The sequence below is a fragment of the Lonchura striata genome, chromosome 9 (assembly GCF_046129695.1).
Source record: "Lonchura striata isolate bLonStr1 chromosome 9, bLonStr1.mat, whole genome shotgun sequence".
Taxonomy (NCBI): domain Eukaryota; kingdom Metazoa; phylum Chordata; class Aves; order Passeriformes; family Estrildidae; genus Lonchura; species Lonchura striata.
The window spans coordinates 10,064,482-10,085,720 of NC_134611.1; the positions used below are offsets into that span (position 1 = coordinate 10,064,482).

General features: G+C 39.5%; 2 protein-coding genes across 5 annotated transcripts in view; one reads left to right on the forward strand and one right to left on the reverse strand.

The window, feature by feature from the left end:
• OSBPL9 (oxysterol binding protein like 9) overlaps positions 1 to 4,832 on the reverse strand; it is a 57,531-nt gene extending 52,699 nt beyond the window's left edge. For all 3 annotated transcript variants that reach the window (XR_013340438.1, XM_021529323.3, XM_021529315.3), the window contains exon 1: positions 4,722 to 4,832. Coding sequence is in view for 2 of the 3 variants with exons in the window: in XM_021529323.3 (XP_021384998.1) it covers positions 4,722 to 4,832 (111 nt within the window). In the remaining variant the exon portion in view is untranslated. The remainder of the gene's footprint in view (positions 1 to 4,721) is intronic.
• A 3,915-nt stretch (positions 4,833 to 8,747) lies between these two features.
• Positions 8,748 to 21,239, forward strand: part of EPS15 (epidermal growth factor receptor pathway substrate 15) — a 64,914-nt gene continuing 52,422 nt past the window's right edge. The window contains exon 1 of one of the 2 annotated variants that reach the window (XM_021529282.2): positions 8,748 to 8,843. In XM_021529282.2, coding sequence (XP_021384957.2) covers positions 8,763 to 8,843 — 81 coding nt within the window. In that variant the 5' untranslated portion in view covers positions 8,748 to 8,762. The remainder of the gene's footprint in view (positions 8,844 to 21,239) is intronic. The other variant, XM_021529273.2, reaches the window with a different exon arrangement.

Consider the following 21,239-nt stretch of genomic DNA (forward strand, 5'->3'; position numbering starts at 1 on the left):
TATTTTTATTATTGCAAGTTCGCTTACAGTTTTGTCTGATTTTAATGGACTCACTGAGTTGTTTTTAGGGCATGTTTCAGGGCAGTTGTTTTCATGACAATCAAGTTATTATAAGGAAAAAGTGTAATTTCATAAGAGAATGAAAAACAGAGACCTCGGAGGGAATGTCTGTGCAAAAGCAGATGTGTTTTTTTCTTGTTTTCTTGGGATTTTTGCACACAGCTGCTGATTGAGAAACTCTGTTTGAAAGAAGTATTTAACTGAAAGTCTCTACCATGGGGCCATTGAGCCATGACTGCAGCTTTGGAGGCATAGTTTGAAATCAAGTCAACAGAGTTGGCTTTCAGTTCACCACCAAAGATTCATAAAACTGCTCCAAAATTTGAGTCCCTCTCCTCAATAGCTGGGTTGTACAACCCACAAGCAGCTCTTCAATACAACCAGTATTAAAGTCGCTAACTAGTTGTAGTCTTGAAAAACATGAGGGGAAAGATACTTTCATACTGCCACAATTACTTTTCCCAACAACTGATTTCACACAGCTCTTGCTCCTGAAAGCAGTCAACCAGCAAATGTTTTAAAAGTAGTTTGATGGAATGATGAACAAAAGAACAGCACTTAAATCCATTCTTCAGGCATTCACTGGTGCAAAAACCATTAAGATGATGGGAGCTCCCCAGTTTGGTTTCAGGAACACACAATATGGAGCTGTCATACACAACAATTTTTTCTGGCAGCCCTCATTCACGGTGCAAGGCAGCTCTTTAAGCCTGTGACATTTTGAATAGTTCTGCTTTCAATACCACCAAATGTCAAGTATCCATGAAGTTTTAAAATACTTAAAGGAACTGACCTTCCTCTGGTACTGTTTTTAGCACTGTTTGCACAATTATGCCAGTTCTGCTTTCAGTTTATTATACAATTTAAATATTTATTTAAAGTGTACACTTAAAGCTAGAATTTAAATCAGATTTTCAAACTTGAATGGTTCACTGGATTATTTCTACAAGATTCCCAAGGGTTATCAAGGCTATAGCTGATGTGTATTTAAGACAGCACTTCTGCCAGAAAACACAAACAAAAAGCAAATTGCATTCAACTCCCCCTTCCTTCTTGATCATTTCTTTGTGTTCATGTCCTCTTCCCAGCATAATGTCAACACACACTTTTCTACACTGACATGCACAAAACAAACAACAGAACAAATTCAGCTGAAAAAATAAACCAGCACAAAGCTATTTTTCATCTGGAATCCAGCTCATGGAACAACTTTACAGCTCCTGCACCAACAGAAGGCAGGAATGAGCCAGTTTGAGACTTGTCTGCTAAATATTTCAGTTAAGCCAACAACACACTGAAAACCTACAATGTTTCAGTAATGTACATATATAAGTTATTCCCATAAGAGAAAACACTGAAACATGAGTGGAGTCACAAATCCAAGAATACTGAGGGGAAAAAATAAATAATTTGTCAAGCCATTGGTCAAATTGATCCAAAATGGCAAATTTGGCACATTGTTATTTAATTCATATTTTCCTTTAAAAAAAAAAAAAAGTGGCCATTTACTGATATCAGACAATCATTTATTTAAGCAAAACTATGTGAAAAGAATATTTGGATGACAAGTCCAGATAATATATTGTAAATTACAGAATTCATAAGTAACTTTACACAAAAGTAACTAGAAGCAAATTTGAGGATGAACATTTCCATTTTGAATGAGGAAAAAAGCTCCTGGATTACAGAAGTGGAAAAAATAAAAAGCCAACAATTTGGCAATTTGGATAAAAGGCTTTTGTAAAACACCTTGTAAATGCACATGAGAAGATTCACATTCACATGTACAAGTAGTACTACTATAGTTCACTGCAATAGAAGCACAGAGAATGGAACACACAAATGAAAACAAAAATAAATGTGACCATTACATTTTTTTTCTTTTTCTTCTGACTCTGACTTGATGTAAAATCTTTCAACTTGCTCCTTTAAAGTTCTGATCATTCCAGAAATGGAATTTCATTGAATTCATATGTTTCTGATGTATGTATCCAAACCATACTCAGGTTAACAGCTATTCATTCCACCAAAAGACAAAGCATAACCTTTTTGTTCCTCCAGAGTGCAGTGCTATTGCACACTAATGCTGTTTGAATATTTATTTCACATTAAGGGTGCTTTTCTGCAGTCTATTTTAAGTAACTACCAAGGAGGGTTAAGTACAGGAGTGCAAGGACATGCCTATAAAGAAGTCTGTGGCTCAGGCTCTAATGGAAAGTTCAGCTGTATCAGGAGTTATTTGCCTGCAGTTTTCCACACCTTCCCAGCCAAAGGTTAACAGGCTGTGGGACCTGCTGGAGAAAGTGTCTCCTGCCTGCAGAACTTACTGGATTGCAGTGGGCTGAGGAGCCTGGAGAGATGATGAGCAGGCACAAGCTGATCAGGTACCTGGAATCCCTCGTACCAACAAAACTGCTTCCAGATCGTATGTTCAGACAGCCGGGCTGGAACCAGCCCAGCCCAGCCCAGCCGTGCATTACTCTCCTGGGAGGGGCCAGATCCAGGTTCAAACAGCAGCCCAGCCACATTCACCCAGGCAGAATGAGACAACTCCATTGCTCCAGACTGAAACTGGTCCAGAGGGAGCCCTGAGCACATGATCCCACAGCTCATCCCAAACACGAGGCTGCCTGTGCAGAGTACAACAGGCCATTGCCCCATTAAATAGAATCCCAAACATGCCAATGTTTCCAATTAATGCTATTTACGAGCCACATTATCTACCAGTAAGGAGTTACTACTCCAACACTAAAGCTGAAGCCATCAGTGTCCTACCTTCTCAGGGGTAGGACTGGTTCTTGAGGTGTGTGATCAGCTGGGACTAGGTCTGAGTTAGCCTTCAAACACTGCTCCTGCTGGCCCTGCTGCCCTGGGAGCAGCCCTGCCAGCACACACAGAGAGGAGGGTGTGCCCAAGGACCAGCTCTTTTGGCAGGCAGGTTTCAGCACGACACAGCCTTAGGTAAAAGAATGAATTCAGGTGTCTGGAGAGTGGCCCAGCGAGCACTTCAGAGACATACGAGCTCATGGATGGGAAGAGCATTCTGAAGGAAATGTTCACTGCAACCACTTCTTAGTGGTAAAGGTACATAAAGCAGAGAACGTGATTTTATTCCTTGAACCCAACTTGAACTTTTTAGGATAGGTAGTTAAAAAAAGGGGTTTTAAATTTTTGAACTAAAAGTTGTTATACCAACAGAGAACATAATAAATTATACAAAATTAAAGTGTAATGTATGTGTAGAGGTACCCAATCATAGGAAAAAATTAAATAATATATTTCTATTAAACAGCTGAAGACCATAGGATGAAAGTCAGAGCAATATCCAGAATTATAATTATACACACTAGTCATCAACAAATGTTTCTATTTGTGTAGCTGACCATTAAAAGACTTTGCACCTTGGACTGCTACTTAGACCACACTGACTAATTCATCTCTGTCAAGCAGCTGACATTTGAAGAGACATTAAATAGCAACTATAAAAGCACTTCTATTTCTCCATCCATATCCAGGAGAGAGATTTTGAACCCACATGAACAAAATTGAGAGCCTGTGACAGTTCTGTGGGAAGAGCCTTACCCCTTACTGTCCCAGTATGATGGAAATCCATATTTAGGGAAAAAGTTTTATATGCAATGCTTCTGCATGAATAAAGCTTCATAGACAATATGTAATATGTCAAGTTATTTGCTGTACAGCTATTACAACTTCCTACAGATTTAAGTTGTATGAGTTTTATTCAGCCTGATACACTAATTGCTCCATGAGAAGAAAACTTAGGTGCATGGATGCAGTTCACCCAGTGACCCTTCAGATTTCAGGGTACACCCTTTAAAAAAATTCCTACCATTAAAATACTTGTAAGTTATGTAAAGATATGAATAAGGAAGTTGAACAAGCCAGTAAGGCAGGATCTGTCAGGGGTTATGCAAAAAAAAAAAAAAAAAAAAAAGTTAAGAAAACTGTTTAATACACCGCAGTGAAAAAGTTCGTGCTGGGAAGTCCTGAACGGAAACGGGAAAGTCGATCCGGCTCTGGGAAGCACCTGCCGGGCGGCAGCGAGCCCGCCAAGCGCGGCGGGAACGAAGCGCGGGGCGCGGGAACGAAGCGCGGGGCGCGGGAACGAAGCGCGGGGCGCGGGAACGAAGCGCGGGGCGCGGGAACGAAGCGCGGGGCGCGGGAACGAAGCGCGGGGCGCGCACGGCCCCGGGAAGGCGGCACCGCCCCGCGCCCGCCGGCTGGGCTGAGCCCCCGGATCGGGGCCAGAGCGACTTCCCGCCGGACAGGGCGGGGAGCGCCGGGACGGCGGGACCGGCAGCGCGCGGCCAGCACCGAGCAAGGCTCCGGGGCGGGAGGGTGCGCGGCCCCGGAGCTGCCGGGAGTGCCCGGGCGGGTCCCGCAGCCGCTCCCGCCGGCGGCGCCGCCCGCCGCCAACAACAACAGCGCCGCTCGCCCCCGCCACTCCATCTCCCCGCAGCGCCGCCCCATTGGCTGCTCCCGCCGCCTCCTCCTCTCCCATTGGTCGCTCCCGCCGCCTCCTCTTTCCCCATTGGCCGCCCGGGCGCCCGCACGCCCTGAGTCCCCTCCCCGCCCCCACCCTGCGCCTGAGCCGGTCCCCGGCGCCTCCTCGCCCGCCCGGCCCGCCCGCCGCCCCTCACCGTGTAGTAGGAGAGCAGCCCCGCGTTGTAGTCCAGCACGAACCACCGGTACTGCCAGCCCTTCATTACATTGGTCCATTTGCTCAGCGGGCCCTCCATGATAGACGCCATCTTAGCACCGGACCGGCACCGCCGCGCACGCCGCGCGTTCGGTGAGGGGAGCGGGGGAAGAGACTCGGCGGCCGCCGGGCGGGGAGGGGCGGAGCACGCAGCGGCGGGGCGGGGCCATGGGGCCCCTCTGCCCCGGGGGCGGCGTTTGCGCGCGCAGCGGGGAGGGGCCGTGAGGGGAGCGGAGCCCGGCGGGGGCAGCCCCGGGGTCTGGAGGGATGGAGTTTGGGATGCGGGGATTGAGGGCACTGCCTGAGGGATTCCAGCCCCGCGGCTGCTGCTCACGGCCCCGGGGCAGCAGAGGGCGAGGCGCGAGGGAGGGCTGTGAGGCGGTGCCGTGAGGGCTGTGAGGCGGTGCCGTGAGGGCTGTGTGGCGGTGCCGTGAGGGCTGTGAGGCGGTGCCGTGAGGGCTCTGTGGCGGTGCCGTGAGGGCTCTGTGGCGGTGCCGTGAGGGCTCTGTGGCGGTGCCGTGAGGGCTCTGAGGCGGTGCCGTGAGGGCTGTGAGGCGGTGCCGTGAGGGCTCTGTGGCGGTGCCGTGAGGGCTCTGTGGCGGTGCCGTGAGGGCTGTGAGGCGGTGCCGTGAGGGCTGTGAGGCGGTGCCGTGAGGGCTGTGTGGCGGTGCCGTGAGGGCTCTGAGGCGGTGCCGTGAGGGCTGTGAGGCGGTGCCGTGAGGGCACGGCGCGCTGGCTCTGCGGAGTGTGAGGGCGTCATCCTGTCCCCTAAAGCACTTTGGAACCTTTTAGTCCCTCTCTAAAATACTTGGCACCGCTTGGAAGCCTTGAGCATCTCTCGCTGGTATACTTGTCCCCTCTGCCTCTCGGCTTTTTGCATCTCCAAAGTGCCTTAAGTCTAAACCAAAGTAGGCGTAACCATTGAGTCTGAGAGGGCTTCTCTTCAAAGTGCTCCACGTCCACAGTGGAGCATGAGTCGAGATGACCTTTAAAAGTTAAGGCTTCAATGTGACGCAGCTTTCCTGTGGACTGATCCAAGAATGTGGAATGAATTCCCCAGGAGCTACGGACAATTGCAAATCTGTTGTTCAGCACAAGGCATGGTTTTGGCACTCATCTCCTCTGACATAAGTACAGAACTTGAGCTGTACTTTAACATGAAAATTTCAAAGGAGCCATAGGGATACTCATGTTCCTTCCTAGGGATCAACAATAAAGCAGCAGAAGTAGTGGTTTTACCATGAGGTTTGTGTTTATCATGCAGTCTAGCATGTTCATTAATAACATTTTTTCCTTTCCCCCTTATAGTCCTTTTTTATTATTTTACTATTTAAATTCCTCTATAGTTGGGCTGAAGTAGGTTTAGTGTCTCACAACACTGCAGCTTTATACTAAGTTAGCCAAAATTTAATAGAAAATTACCCCTTTAGTGAAAAAAAATCACTGTGTTTGGTTTTAGGAAATAAGAAATATTCCAGATTTCTAATTGTCTCCCCATATCACATGTCACATCATACACTAGTTTGTCACCAATGGGAATTTGGAACATTGATACTTCTCAGAGTCACCTGGTGGTGTGTTTATGTGTGGGGTTACCAATTTAGGGTACCTAATGCACAATCTGATTTTGAAATCTGGCTTGTTAATTTAGACAATATTTTTTTCCAAACTGCGTATGACCCTAGTAGTCTGGTTTTGTTTTTTATTTTCACTGACTAAACAAAGCAGAACTGCCTAGAGATTATACCCAGGCAAGCAAAACAAAAAACATCAGATGGTGCCAGAACATTACTAGTGCTGCCAGTTAAAGCTGTAGCTGGACTGGAGATTTATTATCTCAGATCACTCCTTCTATTATGCAACAGAAGTTGAAACAATGCAAAGAACTAATGGGAAAAAAACCCTCTCGGCTTCACCCTGAAAAACCTGTGTGTGGGTAGAGCATCCACAATAGGAAATTCTCCACAGAAGAGCTTTTTATTTACCTTGGTTTGCCAGAGGTTGAATTTCCTGAACTTCAGTTTACACTGAATATCTTAATAGTTCTCTGTTCTCTTTGACTCTTTTTTTTTTTTGGGAAGAAATGCGACAAAGACTTGTATCCACCTGGAAAAGCATGTATTTTAGATATCTCATTTTAGCTAAAAGTTTAGAGTAGGAAAATTTGTGTTAACAGGTATAAAAGGGAGAATTCAGCTCAAGGTTTCTTTTAGAAATGTAGTGTGGATAGTCTCTTAAAGCAATTTGGCAGAGATCAGGGAATCATTGTTTTTCAGAAAGCCCCACACAGATTGAAATAAATACATTTAAAATTACAGTCTTTGAGCATCCAGGGTATATAATACAGGTTTATGCACTTTCATGCTAGGATGCTCTATCTTCTGTGCCTGTCAAATAACTCCTCTATATTGAACATGGATCATGAGGACACTACTGAAGGATTTAGGATGAGCTGCTTAGATCCTTCTGATAAAGATTCTTGGGGCCTATTCAAATTCTTTTGAAAAATCAATGAAAACATTTTAGTTCATTTAAACAAATCAATAAACTGAAATCAGCAATGTGCCATAATCTCTTTTTATACCTTTTTATTTTAAATCATTAGCATCAATGATTTTGAATTAAAATTGGCTTAAAATAGAAGTTAGTGAGTAATTTCTTAATAGAAGAATTTGGTTTGCTTTAACATGTTCTGTCTGAATTCCATCTGGATCAGTTACAAAAAGCTGCTATTTCTGTAATTATAGGCAGTTTATTGTGATGTTCTCCATATTTTACAGAACTTAACTCAGACTGGAGTGTCACCCTCTGTACCATTTAGTACTTACTGTCACCTGAGAGAATAACATACTACACAACTAACAGAACTGGGCTGAAGGCAGCAGCTGTTAGCTTGTGCTGCCTTTTTTTCTTACACTGCTCCATCCACTGAAAATCTTGCCCAGCACCATTCTCTTGCCTCACACAGGTCTCAGTTCTGTTATCCTGCCACAGTGTCCCAGCCACACACACATCTCCTGACCATGAAGTGGCCTCCAGGGTACTCAGACTGTCCCAGCAGGAATGTAGGGGGAAACCTCAGATATGCCCAGTCCTTCCTGTGTTTTCCAGGACATCCCAATTTGCACCCTACTTTAAAAAATTTCTTCTATGTTATTTTTCTTTGTCCAAGCTTGTCCAGTAAATTACATTTTTGCCATTACAGTTTAGATCCTCATGGTTTCCAGCCAGAAGGAAGACACTGCTGGTCAGAGTAACTACCAGTGAAGGACCAGGGTAGAAAATGGAAGCAAGAGAACACTGGAAGCCTGATTCTTTATGAAGAAAATGCTTTTCTGTTGTAATTTTGCTGAAGTTATGGCTGAGCTCAGAAGAACCTCAGTGATGAAGTTGTGGCTTGTGGGTTTCCTTCAGGGTGTCTGGGAGTGTGGCTGGCAGCAGTGAAAGTGCCTTTTGGTTCTCCCAACAGCTGCAATTGCTTGGGGTTCTGAGGAACATAAGGAAGACATTTGAGAAGAGAACAAATAACAAATAACAAATAATTTTGTTTCAGTTTCTTGTCCAACTTCAGAAATGTTCTGGTAGTTTAATTTTGTATTTCTTTTTCTGTAAGTTCACTGTGTCAACTACTGATAATGTAATCATCATAATTAATAATTTATGTTTTAGTGGGGTGATAGTGGACGATTATTTTTTCGCTTGTTGGTAGCAAATAATGTCTTTTATTTGTACCTTCAGGGAAATATTCCCTCCATTTTATTTTTTACGGGTAATAAATGCAGTAATAAACTACAATCAAGTAGAAGATGAAGCATTCTGTGTCATCCTCAGTCTCCAGCTACTGTCCTTTACAGGTATTTTCTAGTCCCTCTGTGCACATCCCAATTACACTAAGAACAGGAGCACTGTCAGAGCCTAAACATTTTTTATTTTATTTCTTCAGAATTATGTTTGGTTTAGGGGATTATAGAGAGGAAGATAGATGGGAGAGAATCACCTTCACCCTACAAGCAGTCATTCTTCAAAGACAATGATTAAATCAAGAATGACAGTAAGTGCCATTGTAAGTAGATTTTCTGAATAGATTTATTATACTGTCACTGGGTTTAATACAAATATTTATGAAAAAAATCAACACGACAGTGGAAGGAGGACAGTAGCTGATTTCTGAGGCAAACAATTCTCTTGGGCCTTTTGTGCCAATTCCTCTATGATTCTATGAAACAAAAGCCATTAGCAATACATTTTCCCAATTCTGTCCATTTAAATCTAGTTTTCTCTGATTTTAATGAATTGTCATAAATTCATTAAATTGGTCAGGGATGGGGAACCTAGTTGTGGGTTAAGCAGACCTTTCAGAGTCTTCTAAATGACTCCATATTAGCATATTCTGGAAAAAATCAAATTACAGCAGGTTGTATGGGAATCAAGTAATCACGTCTCAGAATCCCAGTCCTGTTTTTGCTTATTGCTTATGGCTGTGTTTGGTGGAAGTTCACAACAGAAGGGGCTTTTCTTTTTGAACATTAGATCTGCCTTCCTGCAGTTCAGAATCTCATCCTTCCATGGTGTGTTTAGAGCTGCACTGGAGAGCACTGGAATATTGGAGCCAGTTCCCCAAAACCCGTGGAATATGTTCAACCAAACTGCGATGCCATTTTAGACAGGGCTGAAGACTCTCTCTTGCATTTAAGATAGAGATGATGCTGAAACTCAGATTTATTCTGTGTGTAGTTATTTAATCCTCCCTGGTAGTGCTGTCTGTCAGAGGGATGATGCAGCAAACACGCAGCTGACTCACCTCGCTGGCACGGGCACTTGGCAGGACGGGGAGGAGTTTGTCAGATGATGTCAGATGTTGTTGCAGTGTGTTAAAACAGGGAGTGGAGGTGCTTAATTAAGCAACTCCAGTGACTCACCTAATGGCCACATACTGCTACAAGGTCTACAGAGAAACACATTTTAAGGACATTATAAATTGGAGTAGCTTTGAAACAGTAACAAAACCTAAATTTTTGGTGTGGTCTCTTAAGAGTAAATTCAGGTTTTGCATGACAGTTTGACATAATGTTATCTGGGAGTTGCAGGAGTGTAGATTGCCACTTTAGGACTCAACATCTCTTCAATAAGTACATTTCTGGGCTTGTTGAGGGGCTTGGCTGTTAAGAAATGTGATTATCTTCTGCACTCACTTTACCCAGAGGACAAAGAATTCCTCCCACATATCCTGATCACACTTGAGATCTTCAGTGTTCTCAGAAGAAGGAATTAATGGCAGTAAAAATTTAATGGGCAAAGCACCTTCTAACAAATTCTGTTACTTAAACATAGTAGAAATCTAATGCAAAATACTTTTTAAAATTACCTAGCCTTTATACTGAAGAAATAGTTATGCAGGCTATTTTCCATCTCTAAGCTGGCTGAGTTCTGGTAATCTGCAAATCAATCCAGCAAGTAGAAAAATACTTGAATGAATTTTGGTGAACAATTCACTGTCATCTTTGTATTATTTTATTATAGAAGTTAAATGTCATCATTTACTCTTGAGATCAACAGGCCATGGACACTTCTAAAATTCAGAGTGGATAGGGTGCTGGGCCATATTGTCTAGTTTGTACTTTCACCAAGAAAGAATGGACTGTATTATCCTTGAGGATAATATGGTAATTCCAACCTGGTATTGTGTGAGTCTATGATTCTTTGCTGAGTACAGGAGTTTAGAATTCACAGCGTGCTGAATCCCATTTCATACTCCTAATGCATTGCTTAGATGGGTAATGCCTCATCATTTGATTTAAACGTCTTATCATCCTCTGGGCAGAATGTATTTAAAATTTAATGCAGAAGTCCCTGCTATTTTCTCAACCGCAAATAAGTGATTCCTACTTTAGCCTCCACAGAGACTTTGAAAAGATACAGAGGAATGCTGCTCAACTGGAATGTTTCCTTCATTGCAGCTGTGGTATGCAGCCCACTGCTACAAAAAGGCAAATACATATAATCCCTTTTCCTGAAGCTTTCTCACCATCACCTATTTTCATGGTGTTTGCCCTATTAAAGTGTTCAAGCAAAGTTACTTGCTCTTTGTAGTCAGTTTAGCAAGAATTCAATTCATCCATCATCATCATCTTCTTAAGAAATTTAGACTTACAGTAGAATTTGATGTGTAGCAAATTTAGCAAGGGAAAAGGTAAGAATTCGATTAGTAGAGTATTGTCACTATTCATAAGGATTAGGTGCTGTGTTTGTTTTCAGTTAAGGGCTGTTTTTCTTTATACACTGTATTTATTTGTTCTTAATAGATACAGCAATAACAAAGGTAGTATTCAATACTGGTGTTTACACAGACAAGTAGGCTCCAAAATATATGCATGTTTTACTGTTATGAACAATATCCACACTCAGTGGTACAAAGTCATGGTAAAATCTGGAGGGAAAATATCTTTTTCCCTATCTTTTTTCCCCCATTTTTTTTTCGCCAGGTAAATAACAGATATCTGACTGTGATAATTTTTAGGGTATTAAATAGGTGCTGAAAAGAAGGATGAAAGTAAAATAGGGAGACCTAGAGCTGAGCAATCCATCATAATACACAAGTACAATGTGTGCCTTTATTGCTCATTTAATTTCCATAACTAGAGGTATTAAAGGGGTATCTGTTAAAACTAAGTTTCCATTGTGTCAATGTAGAATGAGTTTCTGTCTCTTCTACATTTTATTCTGGAATTTAAGGTAAAATAATTTTTCTTGAGGTCTAGCATCACTCCCAGGGATTTGTGTGTAGGAGGAGTCCGTGAGCAATATAAGCCCTCATTTAATACTGCCCTGATTTTGGGATGCTAAAAAGATTTTTCTTTAGGGTTACTGTTTCTTGTATAAGAATGAGAGACAAAACTAGCAAAGTTTATCCTAAAAAAAAACCCAAAAAAACCCAAAAAAATGGAGAAGATTTTTTCTTCTTATCTGAGAATGAAAAATCATTTTTCATGCCTAATTAAAGGATTTGCTTTCTCCCTGTTCTCATGAAAGCAAAAATGCAGAATTTTTTTTCCATCCTATTCAACTCGCTCTCTCTCTCTCCTATGAAAAATGAAAAAAGAAAGGCAAAAACTAATTTAGTAGAAGAAAAATAAGTAATCAGCAGAATACACTCAGGTTGCTCCCCAAAAATCATGATGTGCACTTGCACATTAGAAAGTGCACTTTAGAAAGTAGATGGGTGCTTTGCTACTGTACCAGCTCTCAGGAGCTGTCAGGAGAATATTCAATTTATATGTGAACTCCCAGACTCATGCAGAATGCAGCTACATCAGATCTCCAGATGAAGTGAAGCTTCAGTTTGGAGCAGCACCTCCTGCAGCTCCATCAGCTTGGTATGAGCAGGAATAAAACCCAGCTTCAAGATCAAGGAAAGCCCTTCACACACTGGTGAGGTTTCAGTCTTGGTAGGGTGAAGACAAAAGCTTTGGACATAATATTGGATACATTAAGCTGCTGTCCAAAGTAAAACAACCACTCACAAGAATTAACTCCAGCTCAGGTAACTTCTGAACTGTAAATCATTGGAAGTTTGGTAAGTCCACCAGAACAGTCTCACTACATTTTCCACTCCTACCATTTTCCATAGCTATTGGCTATTGAGATAAGACACTGGAGATAGGACACTGAGCTGGACAGGACACCTTTCTTCTGAGCCATCAATGCTATTTTTTATTTTTAATATTAATATGATATTATTAATAATATTACTTTATTTTTCTTATTTTCATTTAGGGACTTATTTTCACCAAGGGACAATTTAACTATTATTTCAAGGAGAGTTTTGGGTTGTTAGGGCTATTTTTCACTAAAAGAGTGGTATCTTTGTGGGATCTTTAATAATATTGTAGCCTAATTTTTACATTTTAGTAGTTAGACCTTACTTTGCTGCTTCTCCAACATGAACAGTTTTGCTGATTTTTGCTGAAGCAGAAGTTGCTCAGAACTGTTGAAATACACCCAGATGTCATGGACTGAAACAAAGGAAATCCTATTCAGCTTGTACGCAGCAGCACACACAGGGCAGCTCTGTTACTCACTTTGTAAGCCAAGAAAATCCAGGCCTTGTTGCATCTATCTGCTTCCAAGTTTCAAAAGTTCAGTCTGTGAACTTCCCAGTGCCCCAATAAACTATTGCAGCAGTAACTGCAATGTAACTTCTAAGAAAATCCTACAATAACATTAATATTAAAATCTCTAAGTGCTACTGGAGTTAACCAAATTCTCTGGACAATTGACAAAATGGAGAGTTACATAATTTACTTTCCATTACCCAAGAGAATTAGTTTTTGAAAATAAGCTTGTAAGGAATGTACTTAACAGGGAAGTCTAACAATAAAAACAGTCTGTAGTGTACAGTGAAACATTAATTTGCATAGCATAAGCTGAAGTTGGTAATGTTTAGGACATCATAGTTTCTTCCAGTGGTGTGTTTACTTGAGATATACACAATAAAGAATTTGTTCTAATTTACTGGTCAAATGTGCAATATAGTTTGGAGATAGCAGCTTTGAGCCTTTGGAAATAAGTTACCCAACAGAAGTGCAAGTTTAGTCAGGTGTTTCTCACTCCAGGCCAAACAGCCCAAATGTTGTTCACACTTTTGTGTTCCTTTGTTGTTGAGGTAGTTACAAGTACATAATCAAGAGCAAAATTTATTGTGCTGACTTAGAGATTAAAGCATGTCACTGCCCAGTTAAGCTCTGCTATTCATAATGCATAAGGAAAAGAGGAGGATCTGAGTCTATCATTAGCATTACACTCTCTGGTTTATATTTCTAGTCTGACAAATAGAGGACATATACAGCTCTTCTCAATACAGCAAAACCAGTAACAAATGAGCTGTTGTCTTATCTGTCTTTCAGATTTCAGCTTACATATCTGTCAATTTTAGACAAAACAAAATCCTGCACAAATCCAGCTGCCACTTACCTACTGATAACATTAACCCATCTGTCTGTAAAATATTACATCTATTTGGCTTTATGCTTTTGAATGAGAATTAATCTGCTAAATATCAGCAGTGATATTTTACATTTAATTCCTACAGTCCCAGCATTACATTACACACTGCACAGAATTTCTAAAACACAGAGACAGCAATTTTCTTTTTCTTGTGGGTAGTGGACCAATCTTACACTCTTTGTCTTGACTATGGAGTTAACTTACAATTTCTTTGTGTGTTTTAGCTTGAATCTTCTACACCCACAAATCCTTAACTGTAGTACTGTAGTACTTTAAACATTTCAGGGAATAACCAGTGCGGTGTCAGCTGGTGCAGTGAGAAGCATAGGTAATGTTCTGCAGTGTGACTGATCTCAATGGTGCTTGGCTGACTAAAGTGATGGCTGTCATTTCTGTTCCCAGCAGCAACATAGGCATATTCTATACTGTGAGTGCTTACACTGTGTAATTACTTTTTGGAAATGTTCTTTTTTTTCCATGCACACCAGAACTCTGCAGTATGCAATCTGCCATTGTCTGGGGTTTTTGAATGTATTTAATAGTCCTGTGTCAGGATTCCTGATGTTTAGAAATTCAGACACTTAGATACAGAATCTGGGGAGATGGACAAATTAATAGACATATATGTATATAGATGTGTGTGTGTGTGTGTGTGTATGCACCCTCAGGAAAAATTCCAGGTGTCAAAAAAAAGGTTTTATGGGAAAATCAAGACATATGGTAGCTTCAAATCAGGGTTACTTTACAGTGGAGTCATTGCCTAAGGCATAATAATGCCTGCAGGAACAATGCCTCCACTTAGGCAAGCTATGGGCAGGGAGTCCTGTGGAAAAGCAAGGAAGTATCACAAGCTGAGGAGAGCTCTCTAGTACCATGTATCATAGTGTTTAAATGTGAAATCAATACACTTCATATTCCATGCAATTTAAATTATTTATTTATGCTTAAGCGCTGCTAACCAAAACATGAGTTAAAAAGGAATTTTGGTTTCTGAACAGTTCATATTTTCAACCTTTTCTTTGCAACCTTGCAGGCCAGAAAGTTCCTGTATTTTGCTCTTTCCTTGTCGACTTTGTTTTTTAACTTAAGCTCAAATAACCCTGTGATCTCTTTACTCCAGAGTATGGAGCTTTATTTAAAAAAAAACTAAAGAAGAGATTGGAAAATGCTGGCAGCTGGTAAAACTGAATTTGTTTTCTAGAGCATGCCATATTTGAAAATAATTAGACAAGCAGAAAATGAGAAAGAATCATCTTCCAAGCAGATAGGCCCTGTTTATCTAAAGTGGGACAGGGAAAACTTTTATCCCACATAACTTTTACTTTTGGTTGGCATTTGAATTGGCCTTGAGTGTTTGGCAGATGATCTGTTGAGCCATCTGTTTCAGATTATGCATGCTCGGAGGGCACATTGCACCCAGGCTTATGGTTCCCCTGAACACAAGAAATTTGAATTGGCTTTGCAGTTTAGTATCAGTGAGCATGGATGTGCATGTACATGTGCATGACATATCTAAATAAATTCTGTTTATTTGGGACAAACTGAAGCATTTGCACAGCTGGAGAAACCTGAGGGGGCTTAGAAGGGGGAAGCCTTAGGCCTTGCTCATTGTCCTGGGCCCCCTGGACAGTGAGAAAAGCAAGCACCCAAGGTCCAGGAAATTTCTCTTCTGGACTGAGAAGTTCTGAATGAACTAAGAGCTAATATATTAGCCAGTTTTACAGCCCTTTTAAACAGTGGCTTAAAGGGATTGTAGGGTAGAGAAAATGCAATTTGGCTCCCTCCGTTAATGAATCATCTCCAGTCCCATCTCAGTGTCTCAGTGCCAGAGACAAACTGGGCTGGGTAGTGAATCAGAAAGCTGTAACCAACTCTGAGAGTCTTTGTAAAGCCTAAGTACATCATGGCCAGGAAAGAGGATTTGATCCATAAACTTTAATGGTGCATTATCTGGGTCTTATATTATTTATGGCATGCTAGTAGCACTTATCTTTTTCATGGTATCTGCTTTGAACATACTTTTTTTTTTTTTTTTTTTTTGAGAATATACTGCTTGTTCCACTCCTCCCTTTTCCTTCCTTTCCCCTGAATGCTGACTCAATTCCTTTTACTCTTTCAGTCAACTTGCAATTTTAGGCATTTCCTTGTCCAGTTTTCAGGGGAATGCTTTACTTCCCTCTCATGAGCACTGTGCAGAACTTCTCTGGCTGTTGAATGTCATGCTGGCTGGAGATGGAGAAGATTTCTTTGCAAGTGGTAGAGACTGAGATAAGACCATCTGCTCTTCATGAAGTTCTCTGAACCCATGGACTTGGATAGCAATTGTGCAGTTGTGTATGAGAAGAAAATTTGGCTCACATAGTGCAGTGATGGAAGGAATGGTAAATCTAAAATTAACCAGGGGATTTGATGGATAAATGCAGTTTTATCACAGGTTCTCTTTCTGGAAAATTATATTTATTTTTTACAGGTTTTCACATTAAGCAAACCCCCACATTGCATTATTAGCAAACTTTGAGTCTGCTGGTAATGAGGATCAGACTTTAGTATAGTTTATAATAAATTGTGAAAAGAATATTGACCAAATGTAGATATATTGTATTGTTTGGGCAGATCTTATTCAATGTACATGAAGAGTCTCAATTATGAGGTTAGATTGAGCTCGGAAATATTTCTTCTTTGTTCAAGCAGCTCACATAGTTCATTTAATCAAATAACTGCATATGTGCAATTAAATGTACAACATCTAAAATCGGAGGCATTTTACTTTTTTGTGATATATTTAATCTGCTCATCTGCTAAAAAATAGATCTTCATATTACATTGCTTATTCAAGTATTAAATTCTATTACTGTTTAAATTAGTAATTCCCAAAGAGCTACAAGAATAGATGAATGTTATTCCATCACTGTTAAAAAATTGAGTTACCTGAAAGGAAAAGAGGTCTAATTAAAAATTTTTCCTTGTTGAGTCCTGTTAAGTGCTTTCCTCATATGAGAAATTTGTGAAGTTATTGCAAAGTTGTAAAGGCAGGGATCAGAACTGCAGATATATATAAAAATCAACAGTGTGATAATGGTAAAGGGAGACAGAGACAGATTCTATGCTGGTTTTAGAATCTTTCAAGAACGTGGGTGCTATATATTGGGCAAGAGAAGTCTTTTAGCCTAATGCCATCTGGCTGGCTTTCATCTGTGCCAGTTGTTCCACAGGGATTTAGAAACCCAAGGAAACAATCCAAGCTTCTGTACTTCTGTCAGAGACTTTGATCAGAAGTTTCTTCTTCCATGTCCTAAAGCAATCTTTGGATACTTTTCCCCTTTCAAGCCTCACTGGCAGCAAAAGTCCTGGCTGTAGGATCTGCTTCAATTTATTGTCCAGTAAACATGATAAATACAGTTAAAACACACATAAAACCTCCACACACTCCCACCTGTTTCATTGTTTTAATTAGTAACTATATACCTGTATTTATAAATACAGCAATACAGGTTTTCCTCACCTTGATCTCTACAAGGTACCTGCATGATTTGTATTTTTAGTTTGGCAGTTGTGCCATCTAGCACAACATGGATCTGTTCTGCAGTCCCCTGTAAGAGGCCCACAGCTAATTTTTAGCCTGGGATTTATTCCCTACTTAGAAGAATTGGAGTTGAGCTAAATTAAGCAACTCATCTATATATTTATTTTACAGTTAACTAAATAGCTCTACTGATGATTTTGGAGTGTTTTTTTCTCATTCTCATCTGTATATATGTAATTTACCATCATTAATGCTATCACAAGGAAAGGAGAGAGAAATTCCTTAAATCATTTTCTACAGATATTTCTGTAAGGAAAAACATTAGAGTAAACTTGATTTCAACAGGAAAAAATTCTTCACTAAACATAAAGAGACTGTCTCAGTTTTGGATATAATTTGAATGTCTTTTGAATCATGGAGATTTTTTTTCAAGAAGAATACATATTCTGTTTCTGCAAAACTCATCCAGCTATCTGACCTTACCTGCCTTATATAGACTCTGCCTCTGTTTTATACCTAAAACCTTGATAATTTTCTCCTTTGGACCTCAGTGTTCTTTGTGTCACTTTTATACCTGATATATATTTGTCTTGTGAGCAGCTGGGGGGGCGTGGGGGAATGGCAGGTTGTCCTTCTAGAGAAGGTCAAATTTGTTTGTCATTGAACTGATTCAACAAATTAAATTGATATAGGGATCTGAAAAATCTTGGTGGTTTGATGCTTGTGTATCATCATCTATAATTTTGGTAATCTGATGTAGGTATTTATAAATAAGTTTCTGCAATTTCTTCTCATATTTTGTGAATCCAATTTAAATTAGTATTACCAAAAACAATGGGAATTTAAAGAGTCTTTCAGATTCTGCAGTGCATTTTTAAAACCAGAATATATTTAAATGGAATTATATTTGTAAAGAGAGGAAGTTTGATTGAAAAACTGTTGTGAAGCTACTGAATCCATTATGTATTTTTCAAAGTCACAGTGATGATTACACTGGAATTATTTACCACAACTGCTTTAAATGCTACTAAAAGTAATTTAAAGAAACATTTTTTTTAGGAATGGTCACCAGACTTTCACTTTGTACTTGTTGCATAGCTATATCTGTTTATAGCTGTATTAGTTTCACCTGTTCGACAGGTGAGATACCTTTTATTACAGGTAACAGGACAGGAACATAAAGTGGCACAGAGGAAAGCAAATCCTTGTCAGCTGATGGAGCTCAAAGTCCATTAATGCCCTTTTGCATCTAATCAGTCACATACACACCTTAACAATTCCATTGAGGCTGAATCACTGCTGCATTACTTCTGCAACTTAATCTTAATAAAAAACCCAAACAAAGTCAACCAACCAACCAAACTAGTAAACAAATCAGTCATTAAGCAGATAACTTGGTCGTATTTAAGGATATTTCGTATTTTAATTGCATTGTGTGTGCAATCAAATGAGAACATATTTTGAATTGTGAACTATTTACTGTTCTTGTACTTTACAGCAATAAGAAAATATTCAGTCTTTAATACTTAGCAATGATATTTATTATGTGTTTAAAACATTTTTCAGAAAGGCAAATATTTTTGGTACTATCTCATGAGTCAAGTTATACTATATTATTGATAGTACCAACATGATGTAGAAGAATGAGAAAATATAATTACGTGTCAATTATTCAGGAGTCCAAAATACAAAGAGAAGTTCCTTAGTCTTGTGTGTTGACACCAGTGGGATTATCTGTGTTGCACTCAAAGGAACATTTTGCCTGCTGATGTTGTGCAATAGTTGGCCAAGTAACAGAACAGATTCCACTCTCTGCTACAGGGCTGTAAATAAAAAAACTCACATGGTGGTTTCTCTTTTATGGACAAACAGCAGGATTGTGCTTTTGAGAAGGGGAAGTGCAGCTGAAAGAGCATCTGTGGAAATTCCTTTTGAGTGCAGAAAGAGCACTGCAATTTGGTGTTTGATAACTTTCACAGAGTGCAACCTGCAGGCTCCTTTACAACTCTCAGCACTGGTGCAGACATAGGAAAGTAATGCTTTGCTCTTGCTTCTCACTGTATTTGTCAATAATTTGTGATCTTTTCCATAGCAGCAAAACCACCATGTTTAAAATGTCACTTGATCAAAGTTAACTAAAAGGGTTGAATCATCTCTGTCCTTGTCTACTCGGAGGGCTAAATCATCAACACCTTTTCAAATATGATTGATTTTCCACTATTGTTGAGACTTTTGATTCATCTCACTGAACCTTTGGAACTCACTACCTTAACCCAGCTGAGATCTCTGTTCTGTCACTACAGTTTCCATACATGAGAGACTTCATTGCTGAAAGTGAGTGGAACATGATTTACATTTAGAAGAAGTTTTAACAACTAATGTAAAATTAATTATGAATGTTGTGTTGTCCTGAATAAGGGTGAATTTAAAAATATTATTTAAATGTTGGTACCTGAAATTCTCAGCTTGAAGACTGGATTGCTGTAGTAGGTTACTGTGATGTGTGAAAGTTATTTTTTGTCTTATGACCAATGTTTATTGCATTGGTGTTATTTTGTTTAATACTTTCTGAAACATTTTGACATTGTTATGGTTGTAATTAAGACCAGATGAAAATGAAGGAAAGTGGAGAATGTAAGAATAGATAAGAAGATGAAAATAATTGGGAAGACAAGTAAGGAAATCTCAAGAAGAAAAGCTTGCTAGTATCAAGATTTACAGTAATTCCATAAAAATGGTCTTTTACCATTAACAGTCATGTGTTTGTCTTAAAGACAAACCATTTAATAAGAAGAAAAATACCAAGTGCTCTTTTATCTAATTAATTCATGTATCTTATAATTCTGAAATTAATTAATCATCTTTGTGAAGGGCAGAGTAAACTAATTCTAGGTTAGGGGAAGGTTGGGAATTCAGTGTGTAGATTATATTTTTTATATTTTCTGTTTTCTTATAACATAATAATCTTTTAAGTGTTTCAGAAAGGTGAGCAGTGTGTTCCCTGGATTTATAGTATAGACAACATGCCTAAGGAATCAGGGAACAGAAGAAACTGTTGGTAAAAGCTTTTCTGACTGCTACTTTGTAAATATATTAGTTTTCAATCCTCATTTTGGTTTAATATACACTACACACTACGATATTGACATGTTTAATTTATAATGAAGACTGATGCTGTTTCAGCAGTGCTATTGCTTGTTCTATTTCAGAACATGTATTAAGCTGTTCAAGGAACAGTGAAATCTCCAACTGCTACATTAGCTGGACATGTCAGATTAATGCCTATTGAAGATTTTTCTGGGTTTCAAATATGGTCTTGAATGAAAAATGTCATTGTGCTGTCAGTCATTCAGCTAATTATCTAGAATTCAAGCTGACCTCTTGTATATATTTACGTTTTCTCTTATTATTTTACAACATGAAGTGTAGCCCCATGAAACTGGCTAATATAAATTAGTTTGAGAAAAGATGCTTACAGTCTTAATGAAAAGATAAATGGTATATGTTTTAAAATAGCAGATCTGTACTGCTACATTTCAGATTTGCCAGCACTTCCATCAGATATGATTAAAGAGATTCACTCAAACCCTATTCAGGTTATTTTCAATTTTACCATTCTCTTAATAAAAATTCAATATTATTCTTTCTAATTACTACGGTTAAAAGATAATTTTAGCCTTTGTTTTTCTGAATACTGGCAATATAGATTACATCATTTTGCAAAACAAAGAGGTACAATAATTCCATACTTTGTTTCTGCCAGATGAAGGAGTTAAATTCAGATATATTCAAATACTTCTGAACAACTGAACAGAAAACACTTTAGAGATGAACAAATATGCAGTTATCTTAATATCCTAGTTTGTGTTTATTTAATACTGCTACAGTTTTGTATAAATTTGATCATCTCTCAACCCACTTTGAAGTATTTTC